Here is an 18657-nt window from a genome sequence, read left to right as displayed (position 1 = left end):
TTCTCTCCGCCAATTCATATTATGCTTTTTCCTTGTGTGTTTTTTTTTTTTTTTTTTTGTTATTATTTTTTGGGTGGGGGAGATCATGTAAGGGGTTAATAATGGACAATATCTTACTGTTTACCGTTTATGATGTCTTATTCTGTATTGTCATTGAAAACCAATAAAAATATTTGGAGTAAAAAGTGACAATTTAATTAAATGGGATGGGATGGGGGGAGGGGGGGTGTCTAATTGCAATTGTTCTGCTTAAAATTGTGGTTTGCATTTAATATATATATTTTTTTATTTGTTGTACTTGTTAGGGCTGCTCAGTTTGGCCCAACATGTTGTGCTTATAGCCTATATGAATATGACTAATAGTCATTTATTTAATTACACTAGAGAAAAACATAGGGATTATCATATTAATTTATTTAGATATAAGTATTAATTTTTTCTATTTTCTACCCAAAATAGGATACAGTGAGCATTACTGAGTGCTAAAAACATGTCTGTTTCATTCATACTGGAAGCCAGAGGGCGCCCTCGCGTAGAAACGCCAACTATGCCTCACATAAGTAATATATCTTGACATTACAGGAAATCCCTAATGTGAAGCGATTACTGATTCTCTTTCTCTGTAGCTGAATAAAAGAAGATAGAAACGCTTTAACTGATTAAACATGAAGAAACACACGACTGCCTCAATACGGTGTAGCCTATTTGGGTTCTTCAAGCCTCTAATATAAACTATAAAATAATACATTGTCTGCCTCATTCTAAGAAGCCACATCAGCTCTCAAAATGAAATTGTTTCAAACACTCGACTTACATTATGAAGTGAGTTTGGAGTAAAAACATGTTATTAAATGTCTTTTGAACAACAGGTTTATGAACGCTTCGCATTAAAGTACAAGTTTGGGAAGATGTAGCCTATGACGCTTGTTGCTTTTTGAAATGCATTATAAGTGACTCAACCTTGCTGTGCTTTCTGAGATGGAGCAGCAATGTACTCTGATCACAGTGGTGCATATCCTTAATTAATTCAAAATCTATTTCATAATCGCAGTAGGCCTATGTCAAATTGCGATGTTGGTTTGATTGAATTAATCATGCAGTCTTACCATTAAAGCTACACTGTGTGATTTTTACCCCCATCTAGCGGTGAAAAGGTATATGACCATCCACTGAATATTAGTTTCTGTTCCTCTCAATTCCGATTTCGTTTTAACTCCTACGGTGGCCAATGTAGTCCAAGATTAACATGGCTTCCAGTTCGACCTCGTCCATGAGTATTCCTTCAAGTGATGGGGTTACTTTAGAAAACTATTATAATTTGCAGTAATTTAATTTGTCAGTTAACATATAGGTTATGACATCTATGTAAAATGAATAATAGTTTTATGTTTTCGTTATTTTTTTACCATTTCATTGCTAACATCAGCTATCAGTCCCAGACGAATGCAAGCTAATCTTAGTAAAGAACTTGTATCAGTGCTATCGTTATTCTGTTATTCGACATCACTAGCGTAAGGCAAAGTTTACATTGTAGGCTATATCATTTTCTCCGTGAGCAGAGATCAGTTGATGTGACGGAGGTGTGAGGGAGAGGTAGAGGTAGAGGGAAAGGAAAAAATAAAAACAGGGCCGGTGCCAGTGAATTGCGGAGACGCGAAAGGCGAAGCTTGAATTAACGGGTATGTCCCTCTTTGGCTAATGTACTTTCAAGATGGAGGGGCAACATGGCGACCGACATTCGAACCCCTCACCCTAGGGTTGCCACCCGTCCCTTAAAATACGGAATCGTCCCGTATTTACAAGTAAGATGATGCGTCCCGTATCAAATCAATAAGGGACGCGATTTGTCCCGTATTTTACATCAGGCCCACATATAGTTGAATAAAAACATAAGGATTTTGCAGTATGGATAATACTAATAGCAAATATAAAGAAATCAATTTCTTAGTAGAGAAGCTCATTGCGTGATTGCATTTTAGCGTCTTTGTTTCTATAGCGACTGAGTCTCGTGAACATGCGCTGTAAACCTGCACGTTTTTAACCCCTCGTGCGCTGTTCGGGTCTTTTCGACCCCAAATGATGTTTGCTGAAATAAATAAAACATTATATTTGTCCAAATGATGTGAGACTTTGCACGGTTGACAACACTTTCTACATCTACAAAAAAAATTAAATAAATTTGAATAATATCTGTTTTTTATGTTAGTGTGGGGGAAAAGTCACACTTGTTTCAACAAAATGTCATTTTGAAACATAATAGTTTTTTTGGGGGGATTTATAGTTTTAGGAGGATTTATTATATTTTTTTTACTTTAGGCTATATAAATAAATATTTTTTAAACAAAAACAGTAAAAAAAAAAGAAGTTAAATTCACTTTATAAAAGACCCACATTTCTAACGTTCATGGATATAGATAATTTGACATGGTTTAGTGTAATATTTTTGCCCATCTTTTGGAAAATGCTGTTTTAAAAGTAAAGAAATGATCACTTTAGTAGATGGCTGCAGAGCTACACCATTTGCTATTTGACTAAAATACATATTTTCAATAGCTTTTAGTTGGATTCATATCTACATATTATGAAATCACAATTATAACAATAAAAATGACTTTGTCAAAGTTGAGCATTTGGGGGGGGGGGGGGGGGGGGGAATGGGTGTCCCTTATTTTGCCACACTGAAGGTGGCAACCCTACCTCACCCGTATGTATTTTCAATGGCATATTATACACTCACAAGAATACTTTATTACTTGAACTAAAGTATTATAATATACATTAATGAGCACATATAGTAAATATACATTAATGAGCACATCTATTTTTGAAAGAACTAAGTGTAAGAATAAACTACAAAAGCTACACAGTGGAGCTTTAAATAAGAATGAAAAATGTTGCTAAGATTTCACCAGATACTAAAACATCAACAATCAAAACATACCAAACACATTTTCACATTTGAAATAGAATCTATTCTTTATTATTTGGACGCAGGGAGAAAGTTTTTTTATTTATTTCTTATTTTTCATATATTATATTTTCTCTACTGCACAATTTGCATAATTTCATGACATCCTGTGGACAACCACAAAACCATAACAATAGTTTTTTTCCTACTTTTTTTTTTACACGAAGTGAAAAACAAGACTCATTTTACAAGCATTTTTACAGTCCGCATACAACTTCAGGTGATGTGTTCAATTTTTCTCTCTTTTAAACTGAATCTGGAGGCAAAATATATCAACAAACATCTAACAAAACATGCAACATCTATGTAAAAACATAGAAACTCTTTGACAACATTCAATTTGACAGGAAATTTTGTGTTGTCTTTTTTCCTTTTTTTCTTCTTTTTGTTTTTTAAACCTTACCGTTATCATTCTGAGAGACGCTGTTGATTTCATCAAACAGGTTGGAATGGGTTGATCGAACACATGATTTTAAACCAATCCAGACATTACTTTCTTACACAGTTAGACAAATACAGTATGTACAGACAGAGTTTGACCTTGATCACAATCACATGCTCAACGTCAGACCAAATAAATATTCAGACTTCTTTTCGTAGAAAATATCCTATATATTTACAAAAAAACAAAACAAAAAATCACATTCACGCTGTTTACGGCAACTGAATTCATCAAAAGCATCGTGATTTTAAAAGAAATGGGGTAATATAAGAATAGAAGATCATTTTTAGTAGTCAAAAAATTAAATGTGCTTGCTTAAAGGGAACAACTGAAAAAAAAATTGAAAGGTGTGATGCTATAGGTGAAAAATTGATGACAATGACTTGCAACAGGTTTTGATTGGCCATCATAATTATACGCAATATAAAATATTGCATTATGATGTTTTAAATCTGCACATATTTGTACTAATTTTTCTGGTATGTTAGCACATTTCTTTTGTCATTATTCAAGATGACATTTGGAAACCTATGAAAACAAGAACGTAAAGTGCATACGATTAATATGTACTGTGCCATAAAGAGTAAGTAAAAAATAAATAAATAAAAATAAACACTATACAATATTCATATAATTTATGTCTTGTTTTCTTTAACAGATATACATATATTCAGACACTCGCCGGATGCCGCATGTTAAGGTATATGCATTCAAAGAACATAATCCATGTTGCATAGATTTACCCAAACAGAACCAGTGGTTTGGTTAAAACATCAGGTTGGCACACGATAGTTTATCTTACTATGACAGCAACCTTTTACTCATGTACATCTGTGCACCACCTGTGCAAGATGTAGATTAAATAAAATGGAAATGTTGGAGTACGTTTTATTAGCCAGGTTACAAAACACTCTGTTTCCATGTGTGAGACATGTCCACTGATATATTGATCATGGAAACACTGACCGTTAAGTTAGAAAATTACTGACTGGTGTTTTCAGGACCTAGACAGACAACAAACACGTGTCTTAATCCATCAATGGCACATACTAGTGTAGCTATACACTGATATGGTGCAGAGGCAGTGATCATAATGATCATAAAGAAAAAGAACCATCCTTCATTGCTAAACTGACATGACCAGATGAACTTTACAGCAGAAAAAAAAACAATATTAAAAAGTGCACCACCATGGAACAGTGACACGTGACGTAGGACAGACACCTTGCACCATTTAAATAAACAACAAACATTACATCTGAATTTTAGTCGAGCCAATTGAGCCAGAATATAAATGCCAGAAAGGTATACGTTCATTGTTATTATTTTTTTTCTCATTGCATATTTGGATTCCACATACAACTTGGTCACAAAACGGAGACTATTATGACAACATCAGACCACTAACATGACATTTACTTCAAGATGCTCTTCATAAAACAAACACATATCAGGGACACGTACAATCATATTTCTGGACAGAGAATAGATGCCCTTTAACTTCAGAGAACCTAATTTGAGGGCTTGAGATGCTAAAAAGCAAAGTACGCCCTCATTTAGCATCCGACAAACATCAAGAAGGTTGTGTGAAAATCATCTCAACTTCAATGAGCCATCCGTCAGTCTGAAGTTTTAACATTCCCTAAACGTTAAAGACGACACTCCAGACAATATAAACAGGGGAATCTTAAACTGTGTGCGGTTGGATGCTGCATTCAAAAAGGGAAATCCATTATATTTACGATTGTCTTTCTTCCTTACAGTATAACCTCCATACAGTGCATAACATAGTCTGATATGGTCATTATATATCACATGATTGTGTCGAAAACTTTAAATTATGCTACGTTTATATCCATGTAAATAATGTTTTTGTTTTTTCGAGAAATATGACCTTGAACATGTGATGACAGCTAAAATGGCATTGAAATGTAGAAAATCTCAAGTAATAATTGGCCCATGCCTAAGATATCTTAGATGTAGAATGTAGTTGCAAAAAGACAACAGCAGTGCATGGGGAGTGGAAATGGATTGACATATCCTGATTGGGAATGGTTGGGAATTTGGAGTACACTTTTCAGCTAGAAAACCAGCAGTCTCACCCTACAGACTCTTCGACACAGTAGTCAGTTTTTTTTTCTTCACCTTGATTTTCTCTTTCCATCACCTGTCAGCCATTCCAGATTCCCAAACCCACCGTTTCCTGTTTTATTTCTCTTTTTTGGAGGGCACTGATGGGAGACGGATGGGCGTTTGATTATGGCTGCGGTTGATTGGTGGCCACTAGCTTGTGCCAGCTGACCGCCCGCTTACGCATGTCCACTTTGTCCAGCCAGATGTAGGCCTCACCAATCAGGGTCTTCTTCACAAACTTCCCTCCATTTGACACCAGAAACATCTGTGAAGAGGAAGGGGATGCAAGACAGGGGAAAGGGGAAACAAAGGGTGAATGAAAGAGTTACGTTTAATAAACAAGGTTCCCACGGGTCCTTGAAATCCTTGAAAGTTTGTAAAAAAAATACTGAAAAAAATACAAAAATTCAAGGCCCAGGAAAGTTTTTTTTTAAAATAAACATACATAGAAGCAGGTCCTTGAAAGTGCTTTCATTTATTTTGTGCAAGAAGATTTCTGGAAAAAATTCCATATTATTCCCTCCGGTCCACTAATGTGCTTGCTTGATTTACGCTAGTTAGACTTCGATAAGTGTTTCCCGCGTATTTACGCGTTACGTTAAGTGTTTCCCGCGTGAGGTACTTTGTGTTGTACGTTGCCATGATGTCAGGTGCGCACGAAACTACGATGGTACCTCAACGTTTGTTTTTGGACACAACAAATGTGTCCCATATTACGTCCTTGAATTTGAGGGTAATGGACCTGGAAAGTCCTTGAAAAGTCCTTTAATTTGAAGTTAAAGGAGAACTCCGGTCAATTTTAACATTAAGCTCAATTTTTAGTCAATTTGGAGTGCTGTCAATACAGAGAACAACGACAAAAATCGGTGTTGCCTACACTGTGTTATCCTATTTTTAAAATTTGCACCCTATTGACTTGAATGGGGCAAGTTTTAAACCTGCTTTTATCCTCTTAACATCTTTGATGTCATACAAGTGCCCAGCCATGTTGAGTGATTCCTTCAGAGTGAACACGAGTGAATCTGACTGCAGTAGATGTGAAAAATATGAATAAAAATGATGTTAATTCAGCCAGCGCAAATACCTGTATTTAGTTCCTGTTTTCGGTGGAAGTCCAAAGTAGTCGATTGTCGAGTTCACGCGCGTGATCAAAGTAACTAAACCTATGCGCATGAACTCGACAATCGACTACTTTGGACTTCGACCGAAAACAGGAACTAAATACAGGTATTTGCGCTGGATGATATAACATCATTTTTATTCATATCTTTCACATCTACTGCAGTCAGATTCACTCGTGTTCACTCTGAAGGAATCACTCAACATGGCTGGGCACTTGTAATGACACATCAAGGATGATAAGACTAAGAACTGGTTAAGTTTAAAACTTGCCCCATTCAAGTCAATAGGGTGTAAATTTTAAAAAGAGGATAACACAGTGTAGGCAACACCGATTTTTGTCGTTGTTCTCTGTATTGACAGCACTCCAAATTTACTAAAAATTGAGCTCAATGTTAAAATTGACCGGAGTTCTCCTTTAACCGAGGTGTGAACCCTGAATAAAATATACATACACTGTTCAACAGCTTGGGGTCAGTAAGATGTTTTTTTTTTATTTTTTATAAATGTATATTTAGTGACCGTAAAGAGTCATCAAAAAATCTTGAAAACAATGTATCACGATTTACACAAAAATAATAAACAGCACAACAATCAGCATATTAGGATGATTTGACAATGAAGACTGGAGTAATGATGCTGAAAATGTAGCTTTGTCATCACAGGAATAAATTACATCTTAACATATAATAAATACAAATCTTACCAACCCCAAACTGTTGAATGCTATGGTAGTGTGCGTTTGTGACTATATTCGTCATTGATGTAGCCTAATATTTTTCTAGCGCCTCTTGGCGGTCAAAGGCAGCAAAGACACCCGCAATTTTGTCGGTAAAAGTATTATTCTAGTACCAACTATAGTTTGTAATTTCTCTCACCTGAATGGAGTGGCCAACAGGATTCAGGTTAAAACGAAATGTCTCATTGAATGATGGCTCTCTGTCATGGCGACACACTCGGGTCTTCTTCTTTATGATCTTCTTTTGAGTTGCCACATTCACCACATAAAGCTTTACATACAAGTCTACAAAGATAGTTGAAATATAATAGATTCATCAGCATTTCAAGTTCAAGTAATCAAAATCTTTCTCAATATACAATTCACTTATCTTGAGTACATTACTTTATGTCAATAGTATCTGTTGAGGAACATTTCATTACCGGGTAGGTGGTCTGCAGATTTGAACTTGTAGGTGATGTTTCTACACTGCAGGATCTCAAGAACCAACTGTTCTCCTTCAGTCTTCATCTCCTTCTTCAATGCAACCTTGATCTCACCCATCATCTTACCTACAGTCATAGATAGATAGATAGATAGATAGATAGATAGATAGATAGATAGATAGATAGATAGATAGATAGATAGATAGATAGATAGATAGATAGATAGATAGATAGATAGATAGATAGATAGATAGATAGATAGATAGATAGATAGATAGATAGAATACATATACATACAGTACGTAGATAGACACATAGATAAATACATTCGTACATACATATTACATACATGCATACATGCATACATACATACATACATACATACATACATACATACATACATACATACATACATAAATACAACCTCATCTATTTCATATATTTGTTGCATGTATCTTCACTTCCTGCATATTGTCAGCTGTTCTAAATAAATGAATAGAAATCGTGGGCAATGGCGACCTCTAGTGGGCTGGTGCCTAACTAAAATGTTGCACTAAGCAAAAAGGAAATGGTGTTAACCTAAGTAGTCAAAACGTTCATAAGAAATTAACTACAGGGGTTGGACAATGAAACTGAAACACCTTGTTTTAGAGTAGACCACAATAATTGATTAGTTTAATAATTTATCATTTTGTTTTGGGAATGACTGATACGTGCCCTGCACAGTGATCAAAGGGATTTTGAGCCATTCCTCTTCCAGTGGCCAGGTCACTATGGTAAAACTGTTGGAGGAAAGCGTTTCCTGACTTACTTCTCCAAAATACCCCCAAAGTATATTGATCGTCTTCAGATCAGGTGACTGTGCAGGCCATGGGAGATGTTCAACTTCACTTCCATGTTCATCGAACCACTCTGTCACCAGTCTTGCTGTGTGTATTTGTGCATTATCATCCTGATACACAGCATCACCTTCAGGGTACACTGTTTTAACCAGGTGCACATGGTCCCCTAGAAAGAATGGTTCAGCAGTCCTTGACAGTGACCTGCCCATCTAGCACACGTAGTGGGGTAATGATATTGCATCCCAAACTATCACTGATACACCCCGTGCTTCACTCTGGGCAGTGTTAAACCTCTTTGGGGCTTCTCCACACTGTAACTCCCACAGATGTGGGGAAGACAGGGAAGATGGACTCAACTAAATTTGTAAAGTATTTTTCAACAAGATTTTTCAAATGATCCAAACCCCAAGATTTACGCTGCTGGCACCAATGAAACCCACATTTGGCATTGGCACGAGTGACCAAAGGTTCGGAATTGAATATTGACCATGAATATTGACCCTGTGGAGCTCACGACGAACAGGTTTGACGGAAACAGTAGAGTTGAGGTGCATATTTAATTCTGCAGCTGTGCTTTTATGTTTTTTTGGATACAATCCGGGTCAATACCTGAACATCCCTTTCAGACAGCTTCCTCTTGCAGTGACAGTTACTCCAGTTGGATGTGGTTCATCCTATGTGGTGGTATGCCGACATTACCCTGGATACCACAGCTCTCGATACACCAAGACATGCTGTCCTGGTTACAGATGAGCCACCGAGACGCACACCAACAATTTGTCCTCTTTTGAACTCTGATATGTCTCCCATTATGTTGTGTGGATTGCAATATTTGATGTACACCTGAGCTTTTGCTCTTTCTGATGGAATGTAAGATTGACCACTAGGCAGCACATTCATATAGGCGTGAAACACAACACTATATTGGTCAGTGGTTCAGTTTCATTGTCCAACCCTGTATGTTAAAACAATAGTTATATACACTATAAAACATGAAGTATAATGGAATAATAGACATCAGAATAAGATATCGGTGGCAACTAAATGCAAAACAATGTTGTGTGTAATGTTCATTATGCTGTACAAAGATAAACAAAAACGTTCAAGAATGCTCGTTTGACACTTTGTCCGTGTTTTGTTGTGCCGACGTCTGTCTCTTTTGACAGCAACAAAAACACACCCTCTGCTGTGATGAATTATTCAGCAATGAGTGGTAGTGGCACGTCTAGAGCAGAACAGAAGGGGGGTGACTGCTGTGTTCCTCTGTTTAACATGTTCTTAGTCTCCCAAACAGCTTTCTGACAAGTGCTAATTTAACCTCAGGGGTGAACCTGACCTGTACTGACTGACTACCCTGTATAACACAGTACAAAACTTTATTATGACTCAGTTTACCAATTTGATTTTGTTCTCATGAGGTTCACTGTTATGAGCATGGAAACAAGCTAGAATTAGATTGTGTGTGAACTGAATCTGGAATACGAAACAGATCGTTACCTTCCGAATCTGGCAGGTTCAAAGATTCAACTCCTCTGCTTTTATCTGTCCCATTAGGAATGTTTTTCCTGATGAAATGAATAATAATAGAGCAAAGAAATTGAAGGTGTGAGTACTGCAAAAATTTTTTTGATTAGTATATATTATAGTAATATATACATATTAGGGTCTAAAAAAACATTTAAACCTGGAAGTTTTATGTTTTTAATATTAAAATAAAGAAAATTGCCATAAAATGAATTAGAAATATTTCATATTCTGCAGATTTCAGATTTCTTTCTGAAAACAAATCAAATAAGATTAAAATTCAATAAATACAATTTATTCAGTTTTGCATTCAAATTTTAAAAACACACTAGTAAATCAGTAAGATTTTTAAAAAGAAATGTAAACATTTATTATTAATTATTATATATAACCTTTATATTTTTATGTTTTATAGATAGATAAGCAATATATAGCAAAGACATTACATTGATAAAAACTGACAGTAAAATCATTTATAATGTTGCAAAATATATATTTCAAATTTTATTCATCAAAGAATCTTGAGGGGAAAAAAATTTCACAAAAAAATAAAGCAGCACAACTGTTTTCAACATTAATAATAATGATAATTGTTTCTTGAGCAGCAAATCACCATTTCTTCACATGATTTCTGAAGGATCACATGACACTGAAGATTGGAGTAATGATGCTGAAAATTCAGCTTTGGCAACACAGGAATAAATTACATTTGAAAATATATTAAAACATCTGTAATTTGAAATTGTAATAATATTTCACAATATTACTGTTTGTACTTTTTTCTTCTTTTTTTTTTTTTTACAAAACTAATGCAGCCTTGGTGAGCATAAGAGACTAAACTTTAACAATAGCATTAACTCCAAACATTTAACATATATATATTACATATATCATTGGCACTAGTTGCACTATATACACTAGCATTTCTGTTCCACTAGCCAATGCAGATCATCTTAAAATAGCCAAATATCCAATACATCGGCCTATCACTTCACTGAATAAATACATGAAATCCATATGATACAGATGAATTGCAATTGCAGGATTGAATAGGCATACTTACAGATGAGGGACCTGAAATATGGCACTGTCCAAAGAGTTAGTGCCCATGCTATCTTCACTGTCCAGAGTGTATCCATCCCCATCAACCATTCTGTGGTTTGTTTTATCTGTAAAAATACACATGCACACACGCAAAAAAAGAAAAGAAAAAGAGAGAAAGCTGAAATTAGACATGTGCCATATAAATACGGGGCTCATTATTTACTTTACTAACTTAAACACAATTTATGCAAAAACAATGGATATGCATTTTCCACATATGAACGGAAAAGAAAAGCAAAAGAACATAAAAAAGAGAGACCACGGTGAAATGAAAGGTAATGCACTCTTTTTAAAATAACTTAAACATCGGTTTAACCACAGAACAGAAATTTATGCAAATTTCATGGCTTTCTTGACTTTAGATATAAACATTTTTGTGTTTTGCTTCTAAAATGGACGTGTAATGTGCTGATTAGTGCTGATTTTTTATTCTTATATTTAGAGAGAGGGAGGAGTCACGTGTCTCTCACCTCCTCTAGCAGAGATCCCTCCATGATGGTCATCTGACTCGATACTTTGCTCTCATTGGCTGGAAGATGTTGTATGATCAGTATGGGGCCAGTTCTGCCTTTAGATGGGGCTGTCTCTCTACACGGACTCATCCACAGATTGCATAGTCGCCCTCACATGAAACCAGCTCATGATTTTTACACACCACAATCATGCGGACATAGATATGGGTTTGATCTGGGGTAAGGGCCTGGGATTTTACTTGCAAGGGGAAATGAGGTAACAGAGGGGTTCATCATGCTCTGGATGTCAGTGTGAAGTGTCTTCAATATACACTCAAATTTAGCATCGAGTATCTCTATGACGGCAGGGAAAGAATAGCACTTTAGTTGTGAAAATCAGCCTGTGTGCTGTACCTATAGGGATCATTTTTTAATGCAATAAATGTCTCCTCTTCTAATACGGAATTGCAAAGAAAGATTGAGCCTGGCATTACGTCTGGCATTTACTTTTATATTGAGAATACATTTTTGAATTGCTGACTCACCCAAGTTTTACTATAGCTAAAGGCAATCTTTTGTGGTTTGTGATTTTTGATTTACAAACGGGAGTTTAACAGACATTTGGTTGTTTAAATTATTTAATAATTTTTTTCTTTACAATCAAGATTTTTTTTTAGATGAGATCATTTCCGTTTTGCCACTCACATATCTAAATGGGAAGTTTAAAAAGTAGGCTACTTTAAGACAATCAAATGTAATATCCAATAAGATATTGCCTATTTATGAATTATTAAGTTAAGGTCTCATTTTGTGATTTTAGGTGTAGGCTTTAATTTATTAACATAAAATGATGAAAACTAAACTAAACAAAAAATAAAACAAATGTGTCAGAAAGGTGAGGACGAGAGGGAATGGAAAAGAAATAGCGGACGAGTGCGAGAATGAGAGGAAGGAAGAAAGAAAGACAGAGAACGGATAGGCTGTGAGCTCATGTGAAGTAGTAAGGGTTACTTGGCTGGAGTCGGGCCTGTTGCACCGCAGCCTCGGCTGCAGCGATGGCGTTCCCGGCTTCTTCCAGGTGTGCTTGGGTGACGCTGCCTTTGCTCTGGCTGCGTGAGGGGCCGTGGGAGCGCAAGTGACCCTCAGAGGAAGATTTGGAGCTGCCGGGACTACTGTGAGACTTTTCTATTGTAGGGACCTGTGTGTCTGTGAACATACAGTACGTGCCCTCGATTAATCCTGCACAGATCCCAAATATACCTTAAACCTTCCTTCTCCTGTTAAATATGCACAGCCGTGCAACAGTCTGGGGTCAGCAAGGTTTTGTTATTTATTTTATTTATTTTTTAATTAATAAATTAATAACTAACCCAAGATTTGCGCTGCTGGCACCAATGAAACCCACATTTGGCATTGGGACGAGTGACCAAAGGTTTGGCTATAGCAGCCCGACCATGAATAGAATATTGATTATAGTTTTGATGGAAACAGGAGAGTTGAGGTGCACATTTAATTCTGCAGTGAGTTGGGCAGCTGTGCTTTTATATATTTTTGGATGCAATCTGGGTTAGTACCTGGACATCCCTTTCAGACCGCTTCCTCTTGCTAATTTTATTCAGCAAAAAAATATTTATTGAGCAGCAAATCAGCAAATTAGAGAATGATTTCTGAAGGATCATGTGACTCTGAAGACTGTGGCAGCAGAAAATTCAGCTTTGTAGTCTCAGGAATAAATTACATTTTAAAATCTATTGAACTAGAAAACATTTATTTTGAATTGTGATAATATTTCACAATATGACTGTTTTTACTGTATTTTGATCAAACAAATACAGTCTTGTTGACTTTTAACGGTATTATATAACTAGAAGCACCACCTGTGCGATCCCAGTGTTTATTTTTGTTTAGTATGCATACCTTTAGCAGGATCAGGGAAAATGCCATGACTTCGGCTTTTGATGACAGATGTTTTAGGGGACTGGTGGTTCCCCGGTTGCCCTCCTTGACCTCCAGAACCTCCTGGCCCTCCAGGGCCTCCCTGACCTCCAGGGCCGCCCTGACCTCCGAGTCCCCCAGAGCCGCCGGGCCCCTGTGGAGGTTGGGTCCTTCCATGTTGAATACTCTCGCTTTGCTCCTTTAGGGGGTGCCAGCGAGGCGTGTTATCCAGCTGAGTCGTGTTTGAAAGATCAATGAGCACCTACAAAAAAAAAACATATTCATAATGTGTTAGATTATATTTATTCTTCTGACTTCAGAGAAATGTCTTTCCTTTAGTCAACTATGAACTATTATTTGGTCGATAATAATGCAAATAGATACAGACAGAAGCTAAAATGATTTAAGAATGACACATTTCATAACAATAACCCATGGAAGTGAAGACACAATGCTAGCATACTTTGAAACACTTCTAAGGGACTGATGCAATACAAATTTTGTTTATCTCTGCCATAAGTGTTTTTTGGTGCATGGAATGACACTCATCTAGCAACACTCACTTCTCCCAGGAAATCATTTGAGGAATATCTGTCATAATCCCACACAGTAACCTCCAGAGTTTTCTTCTTCAGCTAAGCCGAACACACACACAAACACAATTTTTCAGTCAGATGCAGGCTGAAGACATAATTCTGAAGGCACACACATATTTTAACAAGAAATCTGTGACTCAGTAAACAGCATAGCAATGACAGCAAAACTGGGTCAACTTTCAGTGTTTTCAAGGATGGAATGCCAAGTTTTGATGGAAAAAATGGGACACATGGGAACTGTGACTGTGATGTCAAACTTCCCTTGTGTCTGAGACTAGTAATTACATATAATACATTCTGTGCATATCACATGGACTATATATAACAGCTAGAGAAAGAGGGATGTAGAAAAAATATTTTTTATAGATTAAATATGAATTCTGCATGAAGAGTGACTGCATGAAAGAGTAATAAAGAGTATTAACAAAACAGAAGTGAGAAAGAAGGTAATTTTTCATATAGATATAATGTTTTACTGATATTAACTAAGAGATAGCACTGGCAAATGCTTATAATCAATATGTCTGGAGAGAAAAAAACGGTTTAAATAATATTTATGGTCTCCTATTCAATAGTTAATGTCGTACTTACTTGCTCCAGAAGGATGTTTTTATAAATGACGGTCTGGTTCCACTCTGGGTTCTGAGTTTTCTGGATATATTTAGTCCTTCTCTTGTTCTCAGCACTGTGAGGTCATCATGTTGAGGATTACAAGGAGCAATAGACTTAGATTATGCATTTCAATGGATATATAGTATATTGATATAGCCACACTTGAGGATAGTTGAGTTTCATCAAGAGAGGACATCACAAGAGTCAACACCGATGCATTTACGTACGGTCCATGGCACCAGTAATGATGATGACATTATCAGATCACAGAGTAAAATGTGGAAAAATGTCTACTTCAACATGTGGATATGGGCAATCTATACAAGCATACAGTAGCGGTAGCCTCTTACAATGATCTGATGTGAATTTAAAAAATGGTTGAGTTGCACACCTGTACTTAATATTTACTGGCTTTGAGGGAATCATTTTTAAGAATTTATTGACTTCACATCAAAAACTTCAGAGGTAGAGGTTGCTTTGAGGTAGATCTGACTGAGACACTTCACAGATGACGCAGTAGGTTTCACCACACGAATGACAGCTAGATAATGAAAGAAAGGAAAACCAAACACACACACACACACCCACGCACCAATGAAAAAGTAAAATGAAAAGAAAAAGAATCACCACGCTACCTTGCGTTCTGGACAACCATGACTTGTCTGAACCAATCCGGAGATTTGTATGGAATGCAAAGTAAGTAGACAGACAAACAGACAACAGTCAGAGAATCCAAGGAAAGGGTAGGACAGAAACCCCTCCAAAAAAAAAGTTGAGGCTTGGGTGGAGTCGTGGCTGCCGAGCTTTTAGCACCAGACAGAAGGATCATGTGTGCAGGTAATAGGAACTAATCTCATAAACACTGCAGATATGGCTATTAGGAGATGGCAGATATAGCATTACACACCCCGTACTGGTGGAAGCCGTATCGATTGTGCTGTCTCCGCAGTCCGAGACACTGAGCTTGATTACTAGGTAGCATGTTAAGAGAGGAAAGGCTAAGCTAATAAAAATTGACTTCTCTAAAGAAGATCTCTTCCACTTTAGCCTTCCAATAAGTCATTTCAGTACTAAAGAGGTAAGGACTTCTACCCAGGAAAGGGACCTTTTAGCCCACTGGATATGCAAGCTATTATAGGTCACTTTTTTTATCTGCCATCCAGTGTTTTAATTGATTATAAAACACTTTATACGCTTCCGTTCCATTCCAATTATTATGGAATAATTTGTATACATCATTATACTATAAAAACAAAGAGATTTTCAAAGATAATTTTTGAAAGACCGGGAGAAAAACAACAACAGGAGCTATCCCCCAAAAAGGGGAGTTGATTCAAATTAAGTGACTCAAGATTCAGTAACTGAAAAAAGAAAAATCAGACAATAAATTAATCAAAATTACAACACTTACATATGCAGACAAAGACAAACATAAAAGAAATACAGGTACTGTAGAGTCTATAAATCTTTCATTCTTCACTCTTTTACTTTAACACTTGCATGCACGCACACACGCACGCGCACACGCACACGCACACACACACACACACACACAAACACAAACACAAACACACACACACACACACACACACACACAGACAGTCATGTACACAAGGACACTCACCCTCTCCCTGGCAAGAGATAGACTTTAACGAAAGGGTCTGTGTATCCATTGTTTTCTCTAGGAGCGAGGTTTCTTGCTTGCAGCACATGAACAATCAGGTTGCCCATATTTCTGTCATAGTTGATTTGAAGCTGAGGGAAAGATAATTATATGACACGATACGGCAACCCATTCAAATTCATCCAATTAGCACTGTGATGCTGCAATTTAAATCCAATAAAGCAGTCAATACTCGAGAAAGTTGTTTTTGTCACAAATAAATGTTATATTCTACATAAAAATGTATCTTAAATATAATATTTAAAAGCAAAAAAAAAATGTATTCATGTACTGAGAGGTAGGATAGGCATTTTCAGAGATCTTAGAATCCCACCCTCCATTCAGAGCGTCTCCAAAGCCACGCCTCCTCCAAAACACATTAATACGCACACCAGAGTTAAATTACCTCATGTTTCAAAGCACATAACATTACAATAATGAATGTTAACAACTTAGAGCTCTGACTTGTACCATCTGACTGCTGCAGACTCATGCCGGCGCTGATAGTATTGTCATAGAAACGCATAATTCTGAGTCTGAGGATGCTAACAGCTACGAGTAGAACGTCACGGGTTGCCATCTCTTAATTATACCGTAAGCTTGTTGTGAGCATAAGATCGCTGTTTTGGTTTAGGAGGAACTGTAAATGGTGGCTGTTTGTCTAAAACTCTGCATAGCCTCATGAAACATGCTGATGACATGTAATGTCTGCGCGAGCAGGGTGCTCAGAAGTATGCTTGCTAATACGTTGACAGGGAGGTTGGAAATCCTATCATTGCAATCAGACTGACTTCCACAGAAGAGGAATGTACATTTATTTAATCTTTAGACCACTAAAGATATTAAAAATGATTAAAGATATTCCAAAACATGTTGCCAAATTGTGATTAATACAGTTGGCTGCCATATTCAAATCTCTGGAAATATGACTATATAACTATGGAAATATGGGAATAATGACTGCTTAGATGATGCAAACACAGTCAAAACATAACCATATCATTCAAATTAACTCAAAATAGGTCATTGTGAAATTGCACAGACTCACTTGTATTTCACCAGTGATTGGATGCGGTTGTGGCTTCAGAACCTCTGCTGACTGAAAAACAAAACAATGAAAATAAATCCCTAGTAAAATTATTTTCCAGTTCCCTATGCAGACACAACATTTGATATAATATTCTTCATATACAGTAAGAGGCACATTACTTCCTGCACACATTTCCAGATACAGTACCTTGCTACCATGGCGCTTCTTGTTGACGGAAGGGGACCCGGGTTGTCCAGGGCTAGGGACGCCACTGGAAGCGGCAGATCCGGTGCCAGAGTGCAAGTGTCCCGCTCTCTCCAGAGCAGACAGCACTGAGACAGGAGCCTGCTGCTGGGACACCTTCTGCAACTCTGCAGCCAGCTGCTTTGGGTCTACACCTGGAGAGCGCTGACGCTCACCTACAACACACACACACACACACACACACACACACACACACACACACACACACACACACACACACACACACACACACACACACACACACACACACACACACACACACACACACACACACACACACACACACACACACACACAACAGCTATAACACAAAACAAACGCTTTTCAACCTATTGATTGATACGAACACCTTTTCCACGGTCAGGAGTGCAAGTTAAAATTAATGTTAAGGAAAGGAAGTCTCAACTTCCAGTCTTTTTTTATGCATGGCATTCATGCATATAGAACTTGATCTGAAAATGTCTATTTTAGCCAGCTTAAGAGGCTAAATTTTGAAATCACTGAAATATGTTATTAAAACTTAAACTTAACCACGGTTTTTGTTTTCGATTTAGTCTTTCCCCATTCAAGTACTTTGGAGCCTATGCATGGCAAAGATGGTTGCAGAGTGGACTCATTTACCTTAAAGGAAGCTTGGTTAGTATGAAAAGCTTATTACTGTAAAGGCATCAAGACATGTAAGTATGAAGGGAAGAATGAAATGTTAGAGACACTCACCAGCTCGCTGCTGATTATGGAGCTCCAATTGTTGTGGGTGCTCTGTGTTGGAGAGCATGTTTAGGTCCCTAAAAAGAAGTCAATTTAACTGT

The 18657-nt window shown here is 36.9% G+C and overlaps 1 protein-coding gene across 1 annotated transcript in view; it reads right to left on the bottom strand.

Moving 5' to 3' along the window:
• Window positions 1–2959: 2959 nt before the first annotated feature.
• The window catches only part of pclob (piccolo presynaptic cytomatrix protein b), a 108558-nt gene continuing 92860 nt past the window's right edge, over window positions 2960–18657 (bottom strand). The window contains exons 28-41 of the mRNA XM_079619989.1: window positions 18566–18633; window positions 17792–18003; window positions 17603–17653; window positions 16516–16646; window positions 15527–15553; window positions 14871–14964; window positions 14247–14318; window positions 13666–13945; window positions 12760–12954; window positions 11256–11361; window positions 10166–10233; window positions 7824–7952; window positions 7541–7686; window positions 2960–5808 (exon numbers count right to left, since the gene is read on the bottom strand). Coding sequence (XP_079476115.1) covers window positions 5668–5808; window positions 7541–7686; window positions 7824–7952; window positions 10166–10233; window positions 11256–11361; window positions 12760–12954; window positions 13666–13945; window positions 14247–14318; window positions 14871–14964; window positions 15527–15553; window positions 16516–16646; window positions 17603–17653; window positions 17792–18003; window positions 18566–18633 — 1720 coding nt within the window. The 3' untranslated portion in view covers window positions 2960–5667. The remainder of the gene's footprint in view (window positions 5809–7540; window positions 7687–7823; window positions 7953–10165; window positions 10234–11255; window positions 11362–12759; window positions 12955–13665; window positions 13946–14246; window positions 14319–14870; window positions 14965–15526; window positions 15554–16515; window positions 16647–17602; window positions 17654–17791; window positions 18004–18565; window positions 18634–18657) is intronic.

Source organism: Phoxinus phoxinus (assembly GCF_949152265.1).
Source record: "Phoxinus phoxinus genome assembly, chromosome: 8".
Classification (NCBI taxonomy): Eukaryota; Metazoa; Chordata; class Actinopteri; order Cypriniformes; family Leuciscidae; genus Phoxinus; species Phoxinus phoxinus.
This window is presented reverse-complemented; position numbering and strand designations above follow the sequence as displayed.